General features: G+C 40.9%; 1 protein-coding gene across 1 annotated transcript in view; it reads left to right on the forward strand.

The window, feature by feature from the left end:
* The window catches only part of nsmfa (NMDA receptor synaptonuclear signaling and neuronal migration factor a), a 36,302-nt gene extending 16,427 nt beyond the window's left edge, over window positions 1-19,875 (forward strand). The window contains exons 5-14 of the mRNA XM_068705865.1: window positions 3,120-3,172; window positions 4,898-4,987; window positions 7,862-7,992; window positions 8,622-8,705; window positions 8,874-8,907; window positions 9,690-9,760; window positions 9,857-9,936; window positions 10,624-10,726; window positions 15,459-15,534; window positions 16,466-19,875. Coding sequence (XP_068561966.1) covers window positions 3,120-3,172; window positions 4,898-4,987; window positions 7,862-7,992; window positions 8,622-8,705; window positions 8,874-8,907; window positions 9,690-9,760; window positions 9,857-9,936; window positions 10,624-10,726; window positions 15,459-15,534; window positions 16,466-16,563 — 820 coding nt within the window. The 3' untranslated portion in view covers window positions 16,564-19,875. The remainder of the gene's footprint in view (window positions 1-3,119; window positions 3,173-4,897; window positions 4,988-7,861; window positions 7,993-8,621; window positions 8,706-8,873; window positions 8,908-9,689; window positions 9,761-9,856; window positions 9,937-10,623; window positions 10,727-15,458; window positions 15,535-16,465) is intronic.
* Window positions 19,876-25,736: the final 5,861 nt, after the last annotated feature.

The raw sequence follows: 25,736 nt of genomic DNA on the forward strand, positions 1-25,736 counted from the left end.
TAAAACAGTCAACCTGGTTATTTTAGGATTTTACATTATACGTACTGCAAATACTGTACTTTTTACTTCACTGCCTTTAGTTGAGAGCTAAAGTTACCAGACGATGACAGAACGTAAAAGGTTAATATTAATGATTATAAGTCGGCTAAGTAAGGTTTACACATTAATACATCGATCAATCAACATCCAATAATATAATACATATTATTCTGAAATGGGACATTCTGCATATGGAGTTGGCTACTTTTACTTCTAGTATATTTTGATGATAATCCTGTACTTAGAGAAAACCTCGGAACGCAAGACGTTATAGTAGAAGATGTTATCAAAGAAACAGTGAAGACTGGGAGAAAGTTCACACTCTGTTAAAGGAAAGAGGAGGAAGGAGACAGGAAGGATGCTCGTAAGGTAGCAAAGGAACAAAAACAATGTGTGAAATAAAGCTGGTGTGATCATCTTTCTTATTCAAATAAATACATTGAGAATATGGAACAGGAGTAGGCAGCAAAGAATTAAATCAAAGTGAAGTCTAGGGTGTAGTGGAATAGGTAAAAAAGATGGAAATGAGTTATAGAGCGTCACAGAAAGAGCCGAACAAGAGAGAACGGAGAACCGTGGTTCTCTCCCATCTCCTCTCTCTGACTGAATCTCATCAGCTGTGTCCACACCTCTCCTCTGTGGGCAGCTGAGGTTTAAGCAGAGGATTCGGTGGGAAAGACTCTGAGAAAAATATCTTAAACGCACTAATGCACAAAGTTCAAAGTAAGCAACGACGATGTTGCTCATCTGTAATTAGTACCGAGTTTATATTAGACCGTGTTATTTGCATGATGTAATGTGTTGCTTGTAAAATTCATTGTTTGATGTTACAAGTTAACTGTTGCTTTGCTGACATTTTTATGGGGGTAAACCAAGGACAAATAATCCACAGTCTATTTCCTTTTCCTTTTATGTTGCTTCTATATTTATGTGCTTCTCCTCCACCACCAGATAAACATGGACCCGCTAACACACACACACACGCACGCACGCACACACACACACACACACACACACACACACACACACACACACACACACACACACACACACACACACACACACACACACACACACACACACACACACACACACACACACACACACACACACGCCCATATAAACCACATGCTGAGATCATTAATCAGGAGTGTCGACTCGTGGCTCGGTATATACAGAAACTGTGTGTAGATGCGATGCGGGAGGGAGGCAGAAAGATAAAAGGATGTTTATCTGGGTCTCTTGCATAGAACATCATGTCGTCAGGCAGAAAGTCACAGAGAAGACGCGAACACACAAACCCCATTTCTTTGTTGTCATTAAACAAACTAAATGGATTTCAAGGGGAGCACGGTAATGCAAAGCCTCTATATATATCTATATATAGAGTGTCGTCAGAATGTTTTATTGTTGCGAGGAGACATGAAGACCTTGTAGACTTTTAGGAGGCGAATACAAGGAGCGAAAAACAGAAGAGAAACGAGCTCAACCCGTTTGTAGCCCAACTAGTCTTATAGTCTAATCTATAACACAGCGTTTTATATGATAGTTTAACATATTCTGTCAACAGATGAAAGAACGGACAAACTATGTTTATAAACTATATGGTTCAAAAGTAAATATAAATGAATGTTTTATTGTTTGGCGAATGATTTGAATAATGAGGATAAGCTTGTTTGATCCTGTAATCAGCTGCAGATGCAAATACAGCCTGACCGATAATTAGCCGGCTGATATCTTTAAAGACAAACAGGGAAATCCACCGGCTGATTATTGCAGCATTATGTCCATTGGCAGGGGAAGTACGTTCGTTGTGCGTTTTGGTTGTTTATGGTTGATAGTTGCACCCTCCAACAGATTAAGGAAGCCTGAATGTTATTCAGTCTCATAGCAATGGTGGGAAAATTGGTTATGACACAGGCTTTGGGGGAAATTAACAAAAGTGTGCCGCTTCTTTCTGACCTCTATATATATATATATATATATATATATATATATATATATATATATATATATATATATATATATATGTTATACATAAGAGGCATATGGTGTACCAAGCTTGCAAGAGAGTGTGGTGGCTCAACACCAGTCAGTCCCATGTAGGCAGGATTTAAATGGAGATAATGGAGAGTAATCAGGGAAATGTATTTTGTGGAGCAGAGGCTCGTGGATTTTGCTTGATTGTTGGAGCAGCTGAGGACAGAAGAGAAAAAGGCATCTAAGGTAGAACCTGTTAAAATAAGTTTTATTAGATTTGACCTTAAATTCATGGCATTTAATGGCATTCGATAACTAGAATTTTTGAACCTGTAGAACAATCTACAGGATCTTCTGGACGTATTTACTGCATGAACAAACAAACAAACAAACAAAGACATCGGTCGATATATTGTCATCGCTTTCTCAAATGTCTCAAATGTGTCATATTATAAATATGTTGACCAGTATTGGTCAGGCTCTCAAATATAAATAAAATCGATCAGGCATGAACTTCTTGGCCAAATCCCAGCTGTGTTGAACGAACACACACACACACACACACACACACACACACACACACACACACACACACACACACACACACACACACACACACACACAAAGATCAACAAAGCAACATCTCATCAGCCTGGAACAAAGCAAAGAAACACACAAGCACCAGTTTGGCTGAATAACCTCCCTCTGATGCTCACATATGCATCAAAACCTGGACAATGCTAAAGAAGGCTTTCCCTTTTGGCTGTTACATGAATGAATCTCCTACGCCTCAATAATCGACACTATAAAAAGGAGGAGAAGAGGTACTTTGGCAATGTGCTACATTACACCCACACTGCTACTGTGACAAGTATTTCCACTCACGTTGGAGGAAATAAGTATATTTACCTCTAATTATCCCTTTTAAAAAGCCAAACTTTTAGTATAAATAGAAGCTTGACACTAAACTCTCCTATTTGTCTTCTCCTGCTTTGTGATTTCCCGCCCACCCCTCCCTCTCCCCTCCCTCTCCTCTTTGCATTCTGGATCTTCCTCTGTCCTTCGTCATCCCTCTTCTGCTTTGATATTTCTACCCACAGGAACTTCCGGAAGCATCTTCGGATGGTGGGCAGCAGGAGGATGAAAGCACAGAGTGAGTCAGAGATGTGTGTGTGGTTTGTATGTTTGCTCAAATTGAGTGCGATGTAGTTCACCCCACCATCATCATCATCACCATCGTCATCGTCGTCTGTGTTCTGTTTCTATGCTCTCTGGTGTGTTTTTTGCATGCGTGTTGCTGCTGGTTTATTGGGATTTTTAACGCTCTATTGCGTTTCTTTGAGGATTATTATTTTCATCAGCGTGTGTCTGTGTTGATCAGCCAGCAACATGAGTCTGTGCATGTGTTAATGTACGAGTGTGTAGGTGGTGTGTTCCTGTCGCATCGCTTTGAATGTTCAGAGTTTTCTCTTTGTTTTGTTCGGTGTGTCGAAAAGTTTGAAGGCAAAAGACTAAATGATATAAAGCGAAGGGATGATTGGTATAGATGGAGTGGTGTGTGTCTGTTTGAGTGTAACTGCAAATCTATAAGGAAAGAAAACCATAATCTATAGATTCCTCCTGGTCCTGGTTTAGATGTGGCTCAATGGCATCGTGAGCGTGGTTTTGTTACGCGGCTGCTCTGTAACTTGTCCAGGATTTTAGACCTTAGATGGAAAGAGAAAATGGTGACGGACAAAGTAAACTAAACAATAACCTCAAGAAAAACGTTCCGTGACCAGATGCCACATAGACAGACAGAAGGTGATAATTGTTATATCTATACAGTATGTATAAATCATGGTAACATATGTCAAAGCCTTATGAACATATTGCAATAAAGTTGTTTCTATTCCAGTGCTGTGAGGTTATAATGGAAATAAAATAAAAGCGGCGATTATGTCAACTGTGAAAAAAATCATTATTTTGTAATTTACATAAAAAGGTTTTGGCAGACTGAACCCAATTTAAACTCAAATGTGTTACCTATCACTGCAGCTGAATCAATATAGCGCCGTAGAAGATTTTTGCTTCGACATTTACTAAAACCCCAAATCCTCTTAATGCTGCAGTGTCAAAGTTCTCCCACCTCTCAAGAACTAGTTTCCAGAAGGAGACAATTTCTCCTTTAGACAATTTCTTCTCCAACTAAAAATCTAAACTCTAGTCATAATCACAGAGCATAAATGTTGGGATCACGAACTAGGACACGTTTGGTTTCATTACAAGGTATTTTAATGAATCGCGAACCTTGAAAAATGTCCTTTTGATCACGAGAGTAAAAATCAGACGAATGACTCGGCTAATAAAAGAGCGTTTGTACTTGAAAAGGAACAAGTTGGTGTCAGCAGCAAAATGGAAAGGGAAGCAAAAAAAAAAAAAAAAAAAACACGACGGCGCCTTGAGGGACGCTGTTGATTAACCATGTCAAATACTTTCAAGTAGTCTAAAAATATTCTAAGTGAACAGTGATTACTCTTCAAAGCAGAGCTGATTTTATCGAGGCTCAGTAAATCTGTGTAACGAGCACAGTCCTTTAAAATCCATAGATACCGACGATAAGCAGGATCCTTTAAAATGATCAAATACATGATTGTTAGCATATGTGTGTGTTTGTTTGACAGTTTGTACACACAGGCATTTGTTTGTGCGGAGGAAGGACGGCATCGTGTGTACGCCATGTGTGAACCGCTTTCGCCTTTTCACTTTGGTGTTTTTGGTGGCGAGTGTGTAGAGGAAACAGCCAGTTTGCAGGCTTGTTAGTGTGTGTGTGTGTGTGTGTGTGTGTGTGTGTGTGTGTGTGTGTGTGTGTGTGACTATCTCTCCCCGCCTGCACTAGCATTCGCTGAGCGTAGATCGAAGAGTTTCAACCGCTCCTGGAGTGACCCCACCCCGGTCAAGCCCGACTCTCCTCATGAACCCAGAGACAGTGAGTTAACACAGACTCACGCACGAGCATCTGCACACACACACACGCACACACACACACACACACACACACACACGCACACACACACACGCACACGCACACGCACACGCACACACACACAATTCCAAACAGTTAAGGACTAAAAATGGTGCAATTAAAAGAAAAACATCTGGAAAGAGGCTTTAACTTTGAAGTAACCAAATCACATTTCCAAAGTGTGTAATGTGAAGTGTGCTTGGTAAGTAGTCAGTTTGTGTTATTAGCATGACCTGAGAGAAGAGAGAGTAAAAAGAAACTGAGCTGGACATGAAAGACCTCGCCTAAATCAAACTACTTAAAAAGCAGTCATCACCATAACTGCCGCACACAAACATGTCCTTTAAGAGCTGTCAAGTGTCCTCTGGTTCTCTAGTATGTCGACACTCTAAAAGAGCTGCAGTAAATCTTCTGAACCATCCACCACGTGTGCCGTTATAACGAACCCATCTGAACCCGTGAGCCCTTACACCTCGACCGGCAAGATTGATGACGAGTTTAAAATTTGCTTTGCGCTCACTCAGTACTTTTGTCATTAATTCATTTGCGTACACTGGTGGCTCGTAGTGAGTTGAAAGCCACTTAGCGGCATTTGTCAGCCATAAAAAAATAATAAAAAAAAAAAAAAGGTCCGGTAATCAGCACCTTTATATACGAGCTGAGTCACAGTACAGCTGCAATGAGGCCGGACCACCTGTAGTCTTAAATGAAGGTCAAGAATAATGCAAAGTATAATATAACTAAGTACTTTGTACAAGTAAGTAAAACATATCAGTAGGAAATATCGTACTGCACTACATTTATCTAATGGTTGTTATTAGTTACCACGTGTTTTCATTTCTTTCATTCCTCCCTCAGCTGATATGAAATCCTGAAAAATCTAGATTTGTTTTTTGATTATGATATTGCTAACTTTGGACAAAAAGGTGCAAAATACGAGATTCCCTTTTAACGTCCCTCACAATGGCGACACCTGAGCCACTGGGGCACGCTTCACTGCACCGTATCTTTACATAGACAATAGTTGTTTGCTGGTATATTAATCCTCTGAATGTTGTATATATTGCTCCTTTAAATTCTTTCATAAATGGCCACCTGGAAGGCAGCCTATTATAACTCACATGCACTTGAAAGTTAAAGCCACTTTTCATCTAGTACAGATAGACACATGCCAAATGTGTCCTGAGCTGTACGCACCGCAGACCTCTGTGTTGAAGTCAGGTGACGTTTTTGTCATCGCGGTTTCACAGCTCAGTTCCTGCTTTCAGCAGATTAAGATCGAAAGACATTTGCACTTAAAACTCAGCGTCACACGAACAAACCGACCGTCTCTGCTGTTGGCTCTGACCCTGTCCATCTGTCTCCCTATGACCGTGGGTCTTTCTTCAACTTTGTGATGCTCTCTTTCTGTGAGTATGTCTTCCAAAATGGAGTGTGCGTCTAAGTCCGAGTGTGTCAACCGGTATAACTGTTAACGCGAGGTGTGTCTCGGTGCTTCTGATTACGAGTTTCCTCACACACTGTTTGCATGTGCCGTTGGTCTGTGTCGACGTCTGAGTATCTGTGGCTTTATGTTTGTGTTTCTCCACCTCCATCTTCTTCAGCGTTTCTGTGTTTCAGAGTGTGATGAAAGATACATGAACTGTTGATGACAGTCTAATGGTGTGGTTGATGCCTCACTCTTCCTCTTTCCTGAGGGAAAGGTATTGTTCTCTGGAGGCGCGACATTAATCGTCAGCCTTGCTCGTCATCTTCTCCTTTTTCATACTCTTTCTTCACTCTCTCTTTTTTCGCCCTACAGCTTTTCTTCATAAGACGCTTTACAGAATATATTGTCGACTGCAACTTGACTCAGTACCAACATAGATATTTGGATTGAAAAAAAAAATAATACGGTCAAAACATCAAACAAAGGCGAGAAAACATCTGTATATGAACTAATCTTCATAGACAGATATTTGTATATGAATGCAGAATCTGTCGGGATGAGATTTTGGTGTCTGAAGCGTTCTGGTCTCTGATCGGAGCCCGAGTAGTATTGACCGATGATGTTTGAGCGAGCTTTGGTTGAACGCAGGTAAACAGTCAAGTGTGGAGAGCAGAAGAGCAGGAACACATTGGACAAAATGAAACCAAACACCAGAGTCCAGAGGAAATCGGGTCCCAGTTTAAGACCATCGTAGGCAACGGTGTCTCTCAAATGCTATCGCAATTAAGGAGTTAGGAAAGGACGGAAATAATCTATCTATGAACAATATCGATCAGATGTGGAACAGTATTGGACTCTTTCATTCAGATTCCTTATATTACACTTTAATTCCAATGAGTTCTTTGATATTTCTTAAGTATGATAGTGACACGGCTATATGTCAATATTCTGAGTACTAATCATCAGTTGATCCTTCCAGAACATGTTGAAATGTAAATATGATGTGTAATATACATTATGATTGCACGACCTGAAGGTACACAACACTTCACCGTCTTAGAACAGCTGCCCTCTGATCCACCGTTTGATTTTTTTATCTCCTTGTTAGCCGTTGCCAGAAATTGTGCCGCCACATTCACTATCAGTCACTCACTTTTCTCCTTCTGCCGGCTGTCTCTTATTTTCCCTGTTCCATCTGTCACATGTCTTATGTCACCACCATTATTATTAACGACTCCATCCTCTCTCCTCTCTCCTCCGCACTCACCTCTCTCCACTCTCCTGGACACCTCCTTCCTTCACTCCTAGATTTTTCTCTTTCTGTGTCACCTTCCTTGCCTCCCACGGAAACACTTCTGTCTACAAGGCTTCTTTTTTCTCCCTCACCGGTGTAATATATTTTATTTTAGGTGGAGACTTGCAATCCTCCTGTGGTACCTTGGATGAAGGGGGCCTCGATGACAATATAGACTGGGAGGAGGAGCGAGAGATGGAGAAGCTGGCCTGTGAAGGAGACGACTTTGTACCTCCAAAAATCATGGTAGGAGATCGGTTTTGCTCATCAAATGTAATATTACACTTAAAGTTGGCAGGTTTACAAGTGAAAGAAGTTTTTAAATGGTCAAAATCAAAGTAGCTGAGGCCATAACATCATGACTTTTAGTCTTAAGTATATATCAAAACCCCAAAACACTGTATCCTACATTTCCAGCGATACAACAAACCAGCATCTTTCTTAAGACCCTTCCTGCCTTTAAATACTGTCAAACATGTCCAAACCCAAGTGAAATTGGTGGACTGTCCCTTTAAGAATGTAGGTCTCTGGCTTCTGTTGCAGCTAACAATGATCATTGATAAACAGGGCACAATAAAAATGGTTGCTTTAGGCAATTGTTGCTTTAGGATTACACACGGATTGCAGATCTAGGTTAAAACAGCTTAAACTCTGGAAGGTGAATGTCTATGCAGATGCAGTATCTTAAACGCACCGGATGTATTCTCTGCCATCTCGCTGTGAATATTATATAGAGCTGTACTTTCCCTGCAGGCATGAGAGTGTGGTAGAGTTTACCCTTTCCTCTAATTTCGCTCTAACTTTGCTCCAATTTCTCCCTCTCTTTCATTTCCTCACATCCCATTAAATCCAACATTCCTCTCCTTCACCTCCAGCTGATCTCCTCTAAGGTCCCGAAGGCAGAGTACGTTCCCACTATAATTCGCAGGGATGACCCCTCCATCATCCCCATCCTCTACGTGAGTCGAAGCATTGATTGACGTGTGTGCGTAACAAATCCATCGACATACAGAGCAGACCAGCTGTGTCTTTAAAAGGGATGTTCTGTGATAAAGGCTGATCGAAATGTAAATCAAAGCCTTTTGCGATCTCAAATGATTGTTGTATGTGAACGTCTTCTTCCTTAGGATCATGAACATGCAACCTTTGATGATATTTTGGGTGAGTAGATATTCCTTTTACTCCTGTTTTGTAATTATGTATTCAATGATTCCAATAAATGAGTAAAGTGAATAAAATACTTTTAAAATTATGACGGATGATAGAAATTGACAATTGCAAATAATTTTGAGGTACCAGTGTCCAACTAATGGAAGATATAATAAAGATTCAAATAGTTGAAGTATAGAGACCTAATTAATATAAAAAACTAGAGCCACAGATAGATTTACATACAGATTTATATGACATTTAGACGTTAGCCTGGACTAGAACTCTGACTCGTAACGGGGGAGTTAAGGGTCCAAAATATCTTTAAAAAAATAGCTTAGATTTGGCGATAATTACGCATTTCATATAAAACCAGTTACAATGCTGCAAAATTACTTAAAAATGTGTTGTTTTTTTTAATTGGTTTGTACATTCTGAAAATGAAGCACTTCCAGTAAGCAGTCCCTGGAGATAATAACAAGCGCTGCATTGAATGAAGCTCACGCAGAGTTAGTGAGAGGACGTCAGTGAATAATTCATCGACTTTATGTTTCCATTTTACCGTCTTTCATTGACCCGTTTTTATTTCACTGTGACATTTCCTTAAGTACGCACTGTTGAATTTAAATCAAACTCCATCTTACATTAGAGTCTCTACTCTCTGTATTACACCTGTACTTGAACTCAAGCTCCAGAGTATTCCTTTGTGTTCACCGTTCTCTCGCTGCGTTTGTTCTCGGTCCCTGAAGTTCACATCAATCACATCAATCCAACCCTTTCTCTGTCCCCCACAGAGGAAATAGAGAAGAAGCTCACAGCGTACAGGAGAGGAAGCAAGTTCTGGAGGATGCTCATCTTTTGTCAGGTGGGGAACAACGAGACAGAATAAAATTGATTAAGAAGAGGTCAATTAGTGGTCGTGATTGTAGTAATGCGTTTCACTCTTGTATGCGTTTCTTAGGGAGGCCCCGGTCACTTGTATTTACTGAAGAATAAAGTGGCAACTTTTGCTAAGGTGGAAAAGGAGGAGGACATGAGCCAGTAAGTACATCTCCCACAGGCTCCTAATGTAACGAACACCGTGACAATTCACAGGCCCGATGTCTCATGAAGCACCGACATGTGATGACGCGCTACGAGTCATGACTGAGAACCATGAGCTAGCTGTGAAAAGAGAACTATTTTATCATTGAGATACCTTAGCTGCTTCCACTTTGAGGTATTTACTCCACCCATAACAGGAAGAAGGGCTCAGTCGAATAAAAGGAAACGGGCTCATTCCAAAGAACTCTTAACTTCATTTTAGGCATTCAAAGGATTCAAAGATTCTAAAACAATGTAAATGCTCGTTTACATGACACAATACTATTTCTGTGAGTGCTCTCCGACTTGATTTAAATTACGGATGTTCCACTTGGATGATTCAACACTCGGGTTTGTCATTTATCGACTATTTTTCGGAGCGATGCGTCTCTCCCAGGGGGACCGCCTTTGATTAGGTGATGTTTACTTGTTTCAGAGATATAAAACATTCGGCTCACAGCCCGTTCCATCGCTATATTATTAAAAAAAAAAACAGTTGCTTCAGTGCAAAAGAAGAGCAGCAGTGACAAGTACTTGACTAAGCCTCATCTTTTAACAGGCCTACATTTTGTGTTTTTGAAATGTCATGGGAACCGTCGATCGGCTCGATTCCATTCAGTTGTAACTGTCTTTGTGTTTGTTCAGGTTCTGGAGGAGGCTGAGTCGCTTCATGAGTAAAGTCAACCCAGAACCCAACCTTATCCACATAATGGGATGCTACGTCCTGGGCAACCCCAACGGAGAGAAGGTACGCAGAGCTGATGCTGATACACATGCGAACAACTGAAAAACACGAAAGCTCATCAACACCACTAACGTTTCAAGCACCAGCACTTGTGCACACCTCTTAAAAAATGGAACTACATGGCAGGTCTATGGAGATACTGTGCATAGAGACCACAAGAGCCGTGATTGCACAAACTGATTTAATAAGGTAGATCGTCAAAGGTATAGTCTTTTTGTTCCCCGTCTCTCATCATCTAGGTAAACGCTCTCTCCTGCCTCTCTTTGTCCTCCCCGTTTGCCGCCCCTCTGCTTTCAGATTTATTCTAATGGTGTCTGACATTCAGCATATTAACCTCCCGGTTGTCTCAGTTTGTCCCCCCGTCTCTTCTCTCTTAATCCACCCGTGTGACTATCGTCTCGCTCTGTGCGACGTTGCAGCTGAAGCGAGTGCTGCTGCACCTCTCTCTACCCGACAAGAGCATTTAATAAGACTCATAACCACACGCATGAAAATGAAAAAAAAAAAAAAAAAACACACACAGACAAGCTGGCAGACACACTCACACGTACACACACACACGCACACACACACACACACACAGATGCACAACATAGCCAGCGGTGTTTGTCTGACCTAACTGTTCCAGTCATGTCTGCCAAAATGCTTTGTTATATAAAGTGGATCTCTCTAGGGTTGATGGACAGTCTGGCAGTCTGCAGCACAGGCTGCACATCGGTGATATCTCCACCCCTACAGACAATCACAGACACATGCAGTCGCCTCAACAAAGATGGAATTCAAAAACAACTAAATTGGTGTTTTTCTTTTGAGCAAGGCTTAGTCCCAAGATCCCAACGTGATATCTTCACACTGGTGGCTCGTCTACTTTAGTCTTAACTTCAGGCAGAAAATAGAATGAACACGATTTCAGCTTGAACCTCTCCTGAAGAATGTGTACACTATAAACCACTTTGTAGACATTTTACGAGCCGTGACCTTGTTGTGCTTTTCATCAAATCTCCACTGGAAACAGCACAACATGGCCAAAAGTATGTAGACACTTACTTGTGGACCATTACACACAGGATATGCTGCTAGAACAACCTTCACTCTTGTAATGTCTTTCCACAAAAATGTTGGAACCTGGCTGCGCAGATGTTTAGCCACAGGAGCACTAGTGTGGTCGGCTGCTGATGTTAGAAACGTTGGATGGAGCTGAAGGCCGTGGCTCTCTGCAGGCCGGTATGTTCTCCCACACCAAACTTGATAAACAACTCGTTTATGGTGCTGCAAGGTGCTGCAGTCAAGTCAAATCAAGCGGTCGGTTCACACGGTTGATGACTTTGTAACTTCAGAGCGTTGCGACGAGAGAACATGATTTCTGCGACGATAAACCCCGTCTCGTTGTATTTAAAAAAACGCTGTTTTGCCGTCGGATAAGCCTTCAACTGCTATTACTCAAAGTGGACTTCCTGGATCCTATTTCACGGTACTGACTGGTCCCTGAAACAACATGACCCCCGTCAGTGCTAAAGGGCCCAAAACCACGAGAAACGACCCCAGAACACAACAAATAAACAACAGTTTGTGTCCACATACTTTTGGCTGTTTAGTGTATTTCACCAAACTGTTTATTTTTTTGTGTTCACTTTCTTAACAATCATATAACCTCCACCCAGAGACAGTGCGTCGTGAAAAGAACACAACACACAAAGTTTAAATGGAGTCAGCTTGGGTCCTATAGCTCGATCCATTTTTAAACAGTAGGTTTCATTGTTGTCAAATGCTGCACTCCAGACAGCGTAACAGTAAATCTTACAAACACACGACAGTAATGGAATGGAACTAAATTAATAACAGCCTGGAAGTTATTGCAAATACCAAAGCACATGTTGTGCAAAAGCCTCCTGGAGAGTTGAAAGCAAGCCATACACATAAAGAGAGACACACACACACACACAATAATGTACATCTAAGCTCATAAATATTGATATGCAGTTTGCAGCCATGATAGAGGGGGTGGTTTTAACAGAGGGGTATATTAACCTCCCTCCCCGCCCCCTATTAAAAGTAAAAACATAAAGGTGAGCTCATGGGTAATTAAATCACTCAACAGATATTAAAGGGGCTTGTTAAGAAATATAAAAGCTGTTTTTTTAAGGATACTTCTCTCTCCTCTCGATATCAATAAATGAATTAAACAATTGCTTTCAGTTTTGAATGTTGGAGGAGCTCCATATACATGTAAGTGAATGTGATTGAAAAGATAGGTGACAAGGCCAAGTGAAAAGTCTGATATAAGGGGGAGGGGGGGGGGATGTTGCTTTGATTACTGGAGAAACACAGTTCTAAACACGGCAATGTGAAATGCGGAGTCACGCAGAACAGAGAGGAAACTACCCGACTTGCAGCGCATTATTTGAGATCAGTCGTTTGCCTCCGGCTCTCTTTGCACTACAGACGAGCCACGCCGCCTGCGTCTCCACAGCCATTCTCTCCTCCACATCTGGCGCGTAGCCATCTTCTTTCATCTTCTTCAAAAAGGACTGCAAACACAAGGAGCGAAAGCTTCTGTTTCTTCACCACCGCCTCCATTTTAACATCATAAAGTGGAAAACAAAAGCGCACATGGCCTTTGATTTCTCTGACAGAGAGGCTATCGGGTTCCCTCATGACTAAATTCTAGAGGAATCAGTGAGATTCAACTTTTAATGTGCACAGAACCACGTCACCGAGAGGCTGCAGAGGAGAGGACTCGCGTTACAGAGCCAATTAAAAAACGCTCTTCAGGGCTGCAATGAGTTATTATTTTCACTATTGATTACTACGTCTGTTTTTTTCTTTCAACTGACTGAATGATGGTTTAGTCTAAAATGAAAAATGGTAATCACATGTTTCCAGAGTCCAAAGTGTGATGCCTGCCCGATTATCAGCTGCGATAGTCGACATTTTTACGATTATTGGAATCTTTTTTTAATACGTTTGCTGATAAAATTAATTGAAATATGTGAATGGAGTCTGCAGTGTAGTTCATACACGTCACTGATAAACCAGTGAATAGTACAGATACAATCGGCTTCATGATCAAAGAAAGATTTTGTGTCACGTCGACGCTTCAGTCCATGCTCCCTCTCTCACTAATTATTAGTATCGGCCCTGAAAAATAAACACATCTGTCGATCCATACTTCAAAAAGGGATTTTTTTTTTGTCCATCCAACAGTTCAAAACCCCAAAGTGTAACATCTCCAATGAAATAATACCGAGAGAAACATCAATGAGATGCTGGAACCTGCAAATGCTTTTCATTTTTGGTTCACGGACGACCCATGTGTGTCATCCATTAATTTTCCGAGTGACTAATCGGCGCTAAATTTCATATTGTGGTTTCGAGAAAAACACTTGTAGGACTACAAATGCAAGCTATCAGCTAGCATCTCAAATCCCTCTGATTCACAGATAAATTTGATGTTTGATTTGAATCTCCTCTCTTTTAATTTCCTGAACATGGGACTCTTCGCTAGTGAAATGACAGGGACCGGGGTCCTGCTCTCAACCCTTTACAAGCTCGGCTGTTTCATGGAAAGGCAGGTTATATGAAGACATGCTGGAAAACACCGTCGCAAATTATACTCTCTCCTCATTTACTGTCCTCCTCGTTAGCTGCTTAGGACAAATGTCCATATGTCTCTTTGGCAGTAATGAGCTGGAGTCATTGTCATTCTTGTGTGTGTTTCTTTGATTGTGTGTGTGTGTGTGTGTGTGTGTGTGTGTGTGTGTGTGTGTGTGTGTGTGTGTGTGTGTGTGCGTGCGTGCGTGAAGATGCAGGCTCCCCCGCTGCTCGTGTATTCAAGTACAGTAGGATTAATTGTTGGAATGCTGCTTCAGCATTCAAAGTATTGTTCTTCAAATCTTTATTCAACTACTATTTCTTCCGTACATTTTTTGGACCTCTTCTCCTTATGCATTTTTTAAGCTACAGAAACCGTTCAACTATCAAAATGTTCAGCTCTTTAAGGACATGCTGGCTATGAAAATATATAAATATATATATATCATATATAATATGAACATTTTCAAATCCTCTTAAACTTTTTCAACTTTCAAATCCTTCTCGTACTTCAAAAGAGTCTTGCACAGACAACCGGACCCCATTTCTAAATCGCCAGTTAAGCCACTTTTTTTACACTACAGACACAATTTTCACAAGATCTGTTCTTCAAGTCATCCTTCCGCTCCAGTATTAATATAATATTGAGTCTGTCTGCCTGTCTCTCTCTCTCTCTCTCCCAGTCACTCACTCAGTCCATCTCTCTCTCTCTCTCTCTCTCTCTCTCTCTCTCTCTCTCTCTCTCTCTCTCTCTCTCTCTCTCTCTCTCTCTCTCTCTCATACAGTCATTCAGGTCTTAGAGCTTTTTAGAGGAATTATTAAGCTGTTTGCAATTCTTTTTTTATGGGATATCAATGGAGAAAATCTTCAAATCCTGTTCTTCAACTTCTTCAACTTTCGAAGCCTTCTTCTTTCTCATACTTTCAGCTACAGACACCATAGTTAGATGTTTCAACTAGAATGGTTTTCAGCAGTTTAAATGCTTTTGGGCTTCAACATTTTTCAGACAGGTAGTCTCTCATTTCTGTATTTTCAGCAATGTTTTTGCAATTCATTTCAGCTTTCAGCTTTCAGCATTCCAACGCATTTTCAGCAGGAAATGCATTTCCTAGTTGGTGTTTGCTTTCTTATCTCGGCCCAACAGCTGTTCCAGAAACTGAAGAATCTGATGAGGCCTTATTCTGTCGAGTTTGAGTCGCCGCTGGAGCTGTCTGCACAGGGTGAGTCTGAACAAACGCACCCAAACATGCAGATCACAGGCGCGCGTAGTGATTCACACGTGACGCATTAAATGACCTGGAAAAAAACGTCACAGGTTGCATTAACATCTGGAATTTACCAACAGATGTTACTCAAACATGTTTGTCATTTGTGTCACATGCCGTTTCCTTCTCATTCCAATCTCATCCACCTTATCTGGGTGGTGTTTTAAAATCGGCATTTCATTTTTTTTGGTGTGAATTGTCATTTTCATGCAATTGATCCAAGTCATAAAGGCTTCACACTCCAGTTTGTAAACAACACCCACCACACAGGAGAGAGTCATCACTTTGCTTTGCACTCTTCTCCTCTCTAGCTGCAGGTGGGAGAAGAGACGCTCAGAACGCTACTCGACACAATAGTCAGTATTACTAAAGCCTGCTCTCAGTTCCAGGAACAAACTGTTCCTGGAAACTGTTGTCTTTTAAACCCAGACTTCCTCCTCTTCAGTCCGTCACTCTCATTACAGGTTTTCTCCTCCTGTTACCTTTGTGCCCAGTAGAGATCCAAACCTCTGCGGCCCTGATGAAATCAAACCAGGCTAAACTTTTGTCTCATACAAATCAACCCCGTCTTCTGGAAATTATGTCTGTACACGTATCATTTTCCATCGTATTTTGAGGCGACCTTAATGTCATCTGAGTAATGTTTCTTATCCACATAAGAAATGCTCTTAATAAACATACCTGGAAAGTTGCAAAAAGTTGGTGTACTGTATTTGCAAATAATTCTTACAGCTATTGCAAAACAATATCTGCTTATAGTATCTAAAGCATGATTCATGTTTTAAGCCACACACAGTTCTTGGTTAAGGGTTAGAGAAAAATCACGGTCTTGGTTTCACTTTCCTTCCTTAATACTTGATTCAAACTTTCTCATTTACCAATCAAGGCAAAGAGATGATTGAGATGTACTTCGACTTCCGCCTCTACCGGCTTTGGAAGACACGGCAGCACTCCAAACTCTTGGAATATGAGGAATTTTTGTGACGAAAAAAACTCGGATTAATGGGTCCAGCGGAGCCCTACAGTGAAAATAAAACTGATCCAATAACTGAACATTGCTCAACTACAGCGCTCGACCCGCCAACTCAATACAAACAGTCACGCCTGCGTTCATCCTGGAGAGGACTGGGAGGGGAGGAAGAGAGATGACAGGACGGACAAGGTGAAGACAAACAAAATGATGCTGTGCCTCTGCTCCTCCTCATTTTCAGAGTAAGGATCAAAGACTATAACAAAAAGGGCCGAAAAAAAGAAAAAAAAACACAAAAGACAAAATGAGGAAAAAGCAGAGACAACTGGACTGTCCACGTCTTAGTCACCAACTCCCTTTGCCTCTTGGGTTGGAAAGCAAAAAGGAGAATAAAAAAAATTCAAATGTGTAAAAAAAACCAACAAATATAATTTTAGTCACACCTCTGTTGCAAATACACTTTGAGGCTGATGTGCTTCAGGAAAAATGGCTGAAACTCATTCTGCCACGATGTGGTTCTGTGTTTTGACTGGACCGCTCCGATGATCTCAGACCCCAGAGACATACATATATACATACATAAATAATCCATACGTCGATGTGTGTCTGTATATATCATATGAATATATTAGCATAGCTTTAGTCAAGCAAATAATACATGAGAATAATAATGCATAATTTATTTTTGATGTGCATTGTTGTGCAGTTTCATATGGAAATACTTTGGAATAACTCAGGTTTTAGCCATGAAGTAATTAATCTGTTTGTCTATTCTATCAAGATATTGTAATCGTCATCGCCATCGCTTGGAACGAATGTATTATCTCTCCAGAAATGTATCTTCAGGTTTGAAGAAATCCAGCTTCATGTTTTGGTAAAAAAAAAAAAGAAAAAAGAAAAGAAAAAAAGTTCTGATTTTGTGTGCGAGTGTGTGTTTGGCTGTCTTTTTCCATGTCAAAAAAGAAGAAATCATGCAAATGTGTTGTGTGTATTTCCTCTTTCTGCTCCTATGTTAAAAGCAAAAATAATGGTCATCACCTTCACCCCCCCCATCTTCTCTCTTTCTGTCACATACGCTCAAAGACCGTCTAGTGTGATTAATGATGTCAAGAGGGATGTAACAGCCATCCAAGTGCTCCTGCCACTGTAGTGTAGGAGTTGCCCTATTGATCCCTCCTGCTCCTCTTGCAGAAGGTTCAGGCCACTTAGTCGGCCCCCCGGTCACAGCCGCCAGCTGCTCTCACTGTCTGCCAAACACTCTTGGCTTCTCTTAAATGGCAGCCAAAACGAGCTTCCGCCACCGCTCACTTCACTGGGCCGCGATCCAGTCTGAGGACCGGAGTTCTCCGAATTAAACAGATCTGCCAGCGGTTTCGGCTGTTAACAGCCATCTGCTGCCCCTGCCAGGTGTCAGCTAGAAATATGCGGCGAGTGTGTGTGTGTGTGTGTGTGTGTGTGTGTGTGTGTGTGTGTCCACGACCGCCGCGCCACCCGAGTGACCAGAACCGCACCTCACACAGATTAAGGATGGTCAAATGTGGAGAGCAGCGGCGAGCCTACAACTGGACAGCAAATCTGAAACAATGCGCGCAAACACACACACACACACACACACACACACACACACACACACACACACACACACACACACACACACAGACAGACAGACAGACAGACAGACAGACAGACAGACAGACAGACAGACAGACAGACACACACACACACACACACACACACAGGGGCTGGGACATTTTAAGAAATCAATAAATCAGGACAGAATTAAAGGTGATGTCCCCAGGGTCATCTTCGCTTCGGTCCGACACATTTTCTGTTTCTCGTTTTCGTTTTTTTGGAAGTTCTGCAGTACTGCGCTAGAAAGGTGCACTCAGCAGAGGCCGGTTAAGAGCAGTGAGCGAGGAGTCAGCAGGCAGTCAACGCCAGTATATAACAGCAGCAAAAAGAAAAAAGATGTTTTGAGAAAGCGTGAGTCACAGCAACCACTGGCCACCCAAAATATAGTGCCGTTTGCTGCAGCGGAATGTAAGATTAACTGTGGACAAACACAGAGCTGCACACTCACTCACTCACGGACGCAGAGACGGACACGTGATCCTCCTGGCGGAGATAATCACCCTTTAATGATAACTTCATTTGCTTTATGTAACAACATCTAGACTGGGACAGGGACACTCGAAGCACAAAAAAAAGATTCCTCAGGTTGACGTGAAAAAAAAAGCTCAGATTGAGACAGCATTGCTTCGATGTGTCAACCTAAGAAATGAGCCGATACCAGAGTATTGAGCTTTCTGTGCTTCTGGAGTGCTGCGCTGTGTCTCTACTTTTGTTTTAAATGCTGAACTTTGAGCCGTCATTTTTTCGAATGTGGCAGCGATCCAAAGGGGACGTTGCTAAGTCACGGCAGCGGCGTCCCACGGTGACGACGGCCACTGAAAGTCAGCGAAACATGCTGCCGATTGTGATTTTAAACCGGTCATTGAGTGTTGCCGTGGGCGACTTGTGTGCAGATAGTTTACAGAGTGCGTGAGGAAAAAGATGTTAGTTATTAATGGATGTCAGTGGGCCCAGCCCTGCATAATACATTCACACACACAAACATACACAAACACACACATGGGCAAAGATACTCTTCACCTGTGTATGGTAAATGCTTTTCCACAAGTCATTATTTGTGTGGCTGTGTTAATATGTGGAGCATTATGTGCAGGCTCACCAGGCTCACTGGAGGGCTCTCCATCGCTCCACTAGCAGAACTGGGGCTTTTTTTATTTGCTCTTGCCCTCTCTCTGACATTGCAGTGTTGGCCTACAGTTTCGTCTGGCACAGACAAGTGCTCTAACAGCCTGAGTCACGCAGTACATGTTTTCACTCCAGATTTAAAATCCAACACTCAGACAACCTGTCGTATCATTGAGCCATTTTAATTCCAGCAGAAGCATTAAGCTGCCGAATTCTCAAAGATGTTGCCCTCAACAGCTGCTACGTTTAATGGACTATTTCAACTTTAAGCCCTGGTTTAATTTTCAGATCAGAAACACTGGTTCATTTAAAGCAAAAGCGGTGATGTGATGGATTCAGAAAGTGTTTTTCTTATGCCATAGAAAACATCACACATCACATATCCAGTCTATAAAGAAATTACTGGTAATTAATCCTCCGTTTGATTTTCCTGTGCTGAACTGACCGTGATGTGAAGAGCACTCTGACTCAGGAGTTTGAGAGAGATTTTTTTTGTTTTCTTCTTCAGCAAAAAAGAAAAAAAAATTATTTACCGGAAATCTAATTAAAGATGCAAATGTCTACTTGTCTCTCTCGGTCTGTGTTGCATTATTTGCCTTATCGTTTCATTTCACTCACTGGGCAACAAACAAACAAAAGGAGAGCTCTGAGATCAGAGCTTTTGTTTAATTAAAATGTGTGAAAAACAGACTTAAGGCTAAAGACATGCGAGAAAGAAATACTGCAGGATGATAGGACCGCAAAGAAAAATGCTAATTTGTCATTTCAATGACCCTCACTTCACCGATTACCCAAAACAACACAGATGAAACTCCACTGTCGTCACCACTCTTTGTTACACAACTTCAGCAAAGTTGTGACCCTTCCCCATTTCAAACAAATAAAACCAGACAGCTGCCCACATACAGGCAAGTCTCCATTGTTCTGCATTACAAACCCACTTTATGTTTTAGAGAACTTTTTACACCTGGATCAACTGCTACACAGTGAATGAAAAGGAAAATGAAAAACCAGATTTCCTTCTGTGTGGAATAAAACTCACTTCAGTGCCAGAAATAGTTTGGAAGCACAGGGAGACAGAGAGAGAGAGACGTGTGGACAAAAACAACACGCATTCCAAATTATTTTGTCTTTGTTGCAACTTAGTATGCAAGAGATGCAGATCAGGCCGTCCTGATTCACAGAAAGTAGAGCGGAGCCTTATCTCCTCGTCCCAGAAACGCCTCCATCCCTAATCTCCATGCACTCGCCTTACATGCACTCTGCCTTGTGCACACCGCTGCTCCGCCTTTTCTTTTTTTCCCCACTCAAATTAGAATTAGCATTGAGTTTGACACGCAAAACAGAGTTTGCAAATATCACAGACAGCTTGTTAATATTCATCTGCGATCCATTCAGAACAGTCCACACTCTGCCTCGCTTGTCTAGAAGCTTCATCACCAAGTTTTACAAACTTCCCTTTCACCTCTCTCTCTTGTATGAACACAAATGACATAAAAGAGTAAGTGTGTGTAAAGAGACAAGAGTTAAACTTTATGTAAACACAGACAGCTTATGGAAGTGAGCGTACTCAAAGACGCTGCTATCTTAAGCTGTCCTCATGAGTCTTTCAAGGTCAAAAAGGCATCTCTGCGCTGCACCTCCTGGGGGTTTAACATTATTAGGATGGTTGTTATGACTTCATATGAATGGTATTTGTATCTGCATTCACCAGCGGCGAAGGAAGTACTCAGATCCTTTAAGTAGACGTAGTTTTACTGAAGTAAAGTCAACAACACATCCTCGCTGTGAGGAGAAGGAAGTTCTGGAGTCTTGCGGTCATCAGGTCAACATTGTCCCTCATCAAATACTTAAGTTTATGACCTAAATATTTACAAAACTAATTTCAGCCACAGCTGTACTTGTTGTTTCAGTGCTAATTAGCTAATGTTGGCATGCTTACATGCTAAACTAAGAACGTGATAATCATCCTCAGAGCTTGAGACAATCAGGAATCCTGGTCACGGACCACTAGAAAGAGGACACTTCAGATAACACGTCTGATATTTTGCATCACTCCGACACACCGAACTCAGCACAGAACAGAGGGACGGTAATAAACCTCCAAGGCGAAACCATGAGAGTCCCACGCCAGCCATTAATCTGGACTCTGCTCTGTGTGGACTGGCCTTTCAACACAGAAGCAAGTCCAACACAAACAGCGGGGTCACACTGCTGCAGACGCACAGCAGCGTCCTCGATATGCAGCAGCGGGCTACGAAACATCAGCTGTACGCAGCAGATAAGTATTGCCTCGGATAAGAATCTCAGAAATGACAGAGCAACAGGTGACCAGCAGCAGCTCAGCGTAGCAGCAGCAACAAGAAACAGAAAACAGGAGGTCAGCTGTTTACGTACGTATTGCATGAAAAGCAGTAAAACAAGCTGACAAAGGAAATGTTTCTGCGACGCTTTGGTTGAATACGAGGAAGACATATTGAGTGTGCCACCTATAGTCTTGGTGTTTGTGTGAGAGCCTCGAACATAAACACCAAGCCTCGAACACCCGAGGTTGTGCGAGAGCCTCGAACACCCGAGGTTGTGCGAGAGCCTCGAACACCCGAGGTTTCCTGCCATGAAACCAATTCAGCACAAAAACACTCCAAAAGTAATGAAACTCAAACATGAATGTCAACATTTCTTCACAATGCAAAATCAGCAATTTATGAAAAATATGCCAAAGAAGAAAAATAACAAAGAGGAGCTGAGCCACTCCGAGAAATATGGATCTGCTGCAGACGCACAATAGATAGATAGATAGATAGATAGATAGATAGATAGATAGATAGATAGATAGATAGATAGATAGATAACATTAAATACTGTTGTTTCCTTAAGTTATCAGAAAGCAGAAATAAAACCCTAATATAGCAAACACTCAAACAAGAACTGGACAGGGCCCAGCCATGATCTCAGATCAGATGTTAGTAGAAGCAGCGCGTGGTTTACTTATCTTGGTTTCTGGCGTCTCGGCTCTCGTCCTGGTCTCAATCTGTCCACAGCAGGACTGCAGACTCCCCCTGATCCAGAATAATCCACAAAAAGACGTCCCGATGCAGCATAAAGTGACTGACGGTAGCACCGATGTTTGCAGCAGCGGCCTGTCGACGGGAAGCGTAACGTCAACAGAGAAACGCCAGACACGCAGGTGTTTAAATACCCGCCTAATTACGAAGGGTGCGTTGGATATACGTTACAGGGCCGCCCGCAGTGAGGGGAGTAGGAGTGGAAGAAGTGTTCACATCATTTAGGTAGTAGCGACACCAAAGTGTGCAAATAGTAGACACGGTAAAAAGTGTACAATTGGCATCAAAATTCCACTTAAAGTACTACAAAATAAAAAACTAGGCCATTATGCAGAGTGGCCCATTTCAGAATATTGTGATGTTATTTCATATTATTGGATTATAATTTGTTTGTATTAATGTATGCTAAATTATAGGCTGTACTACATGATTGTAAGAATATGTATTTTTTTTATTATATTTTGTATAATTTACCTGAACATACAAAAGTAATCAGTAACTAAGTTATCAAATAAATGTAGTGAAGTAGAAGTATAAAGTAGCAGCTCCTGGAAATACTCAAGTGGGCCTATAGTAGTCTCAGTACCTCAAATTGTACGGCAGTACTTGAGTAAAGGTACTTAGTTACTTTCCACCACTGAGTAAAAGTTCCAATACATACAATACAACAAATCCATTACAAGCAGATTTCTGCGTTCAGCACTAGAAACTTAATGTAGGCTATTTATAGTATCATGTAAAAGTACTCATGTGTACTTGTATTTGTCTGCGTGAAATAGCCTGAGAGCTTTATTAAGCTAAAATATCAAAGGCAACAATTGTATTATGCACCAGCGTTGTCTACCATGTAGAAAACTCCTAGATTTGGATTCATATTTTAAATATGGCTCAGATTTAAGCAAACTGGCTGAGGAGTTTACCATCTGCTAACAACATGTTCAGAAGGAGATCGTGTGTATTTCTGCTGTGAGTCATTCCTCCACTTCTGGTTTCACTTTTTGGAAGAGTGTAGTCGTTTCTGTCCGCTATACGTTTTAACATTTCCCTACAAATAAAAAAAAGTCCTAGAGTTTACATTATATATTTTAATAAAATAAGTTATTTTGTGAAAAAACAGTATGTGTTCTTCTCCAAATCTCTCTTATAGAAAACTACCTTAACAAAGAGATGGTGCTTCACATTCTTAATTTCTATTCAGCAGCTACTTCAAGCCTGGGATTCCTTCTGTAAATCTTCTTTTATCTTTCATTTTCATGACCGATGTCAAGTGCCTCATTTGAGTTCTTTCTGACTTTAAAGGCTTTTTGTAGTATAAATCATATACTCCTTTAATATCATAAGTTTAGCACTGGCAGCAAGTAGATTCACTTTGCTGCTAATTGAAAGGTTCTTTTCCTCTTTATTCTACCTTTTTAACTTCTTTTCTTTTGGTGTTATGATCTTCCATTTTGGAAGCCAGAGATTACGATCAGATTTAATTGGGCAGAGTACAGACACAGTGAAGCAGGGAGAAGGCCGGCTGATGGAAGAAATGGGTACCGCTGAACCGAAAACATGTTACCTGCAGAAGTAGGCCTGAGAGCGTGCGGCTGTACAGAATGCTGAGCAAGCCTTTTGTTGTTTTGTTTTAGTGCATTTTACTGCCGGCAGCCTGTAGCAGGTAAACAACTAACTGAGCATGAAGAGTGAAGGCTCCAATTCTGTCACAATCAGCACTTCTCATTTGCTGATGTGGGGTTCTCTGGCTCCCTTATGTACCCCAGCGGGGGCATAACAGCACAGTTCATGACTGGAGATGGCTTCTGAACTGTGTTTACCCTGTTTCTTACAAGACGAACATGACATTGTTCTCGATCCAATCTGTGATGGGCTTCAGCCCCAGAGGCTTTACTCTGTATCTTCTGGTACAACATTTGCTTTTTGGCGTGTTTAATCTATATTAGTTTGATATTTAATAAAATATTCATCTTTGCATGAAACTCAGTAGCACAACGGATGAACTTTTAACCTAAAAGCTTCTGCACTAATGCTGGAGGCTAAATTTGTCATTTAATTTCCTCAACTCATCAGGGACCATAATTGAGAACCTAAAAGCCGTTAAGTCGTCGCAGTCTGAGCAGCAGCGCTGTGAAGTCAGCAGAAGAGGTCAGTGTCACACTTTAAGGTGTGAAACCCTTTGAAGTGTGGAGACCCAAGGTCAACTTCTTGTATGTTGACATATTTTCCACAACCAAAGACCGACCAGTGCAGTGTGAAAAAATCAGGCAGCGCAGAGGCCACTACGACAAATCAGCATCATGACTGTGAACTTTAATGCAAATATCAGCACTGAGTGTCCATAAATTAATTTATATATATATATATATATATATATATATATATATATATATGTATATATATATATATATATATATATATATATATATATATATAGACTGCGTCTATATCAGACAACTGGAGATTTAGGCTTCACTTCGCTGGTAAGTCTTTTCATTATTGGTCTATGAATCATAGATGTGTCAACTGTTTCTAGTATTTAACATATTATGAATGTTTTGAAAACAAAATCATTTACTTTTCATATTGAAACATTTTCTAGACGGACATTGGTAACACTGAGCTGCAATGTAAATATGCTGCACTATTACATGAAAGAAAATATAAATGAATTTGTGAGGAATGTCATTTGAAGGGAGAAATAAATCCATATTTGTGCTAAAGTCTGACTGACCTGACGACATGGTCAAACTCTTCTTTCGTTTCCTTGAACACAATTTTGACCTTTTTGAATCGGTTTGCGTAACGTCAGCCTCTAGTGGCATTTAGAGGAACTACAACTTCAGTCACTTAAGTATCAACCTCAGGATTCCTTTTGTGTAAACATAGATTTAAAATTGAGCAAACTCAAAAAATATACTGAGCACATAAAATACTGTCTAAATAATGAGTCATAAACATTATATATATATATATACGTATATATACATATACATATATACATATATATATATACATATACATATATATATATATATATATATACATATACATATATATACATATATATATACATATACATATATATATATATATATACATATATAAAAACTAACTGAGGAATCTACAAAGGCCCTAATTAACCCAGTTTGGAGGTAGATGATGATTATATGCATTACAGTTGGAAGAATATGTCAGATGTAGGGAATGTGCTGTCATCACATACAAGACAGGTACAAAATGTGTTATTCAGGCTCTCGAGAGCATCTTACAGCTCCTGTATGTTGTGGTGCACAGCACCCTCTTGTGGTGGTTTTCTGGAACTGTTATCACAAAGCTCAACAACAATCGGACCAAAAAACATCACA

The sequence above is a fragment of the Cebidichthys violaceus genome, unplaced genomic scaffold (genome assembly GCF_023349555.1).
Source record: "Cebidichthys violaceus isolate CVI_PGR_0920_01 unplaced genomic scaffold, fCebVio1.0.p SCAF_12, whole genome shotgun sequence".
In the NCBI taxonomy this organism is placed as follows: Eukaryota; Metazoa; Chordata; class Actinopteri; order Perciformes; family Stichaeidae; genus Cebidichthys; species Cebidichthys violaceus.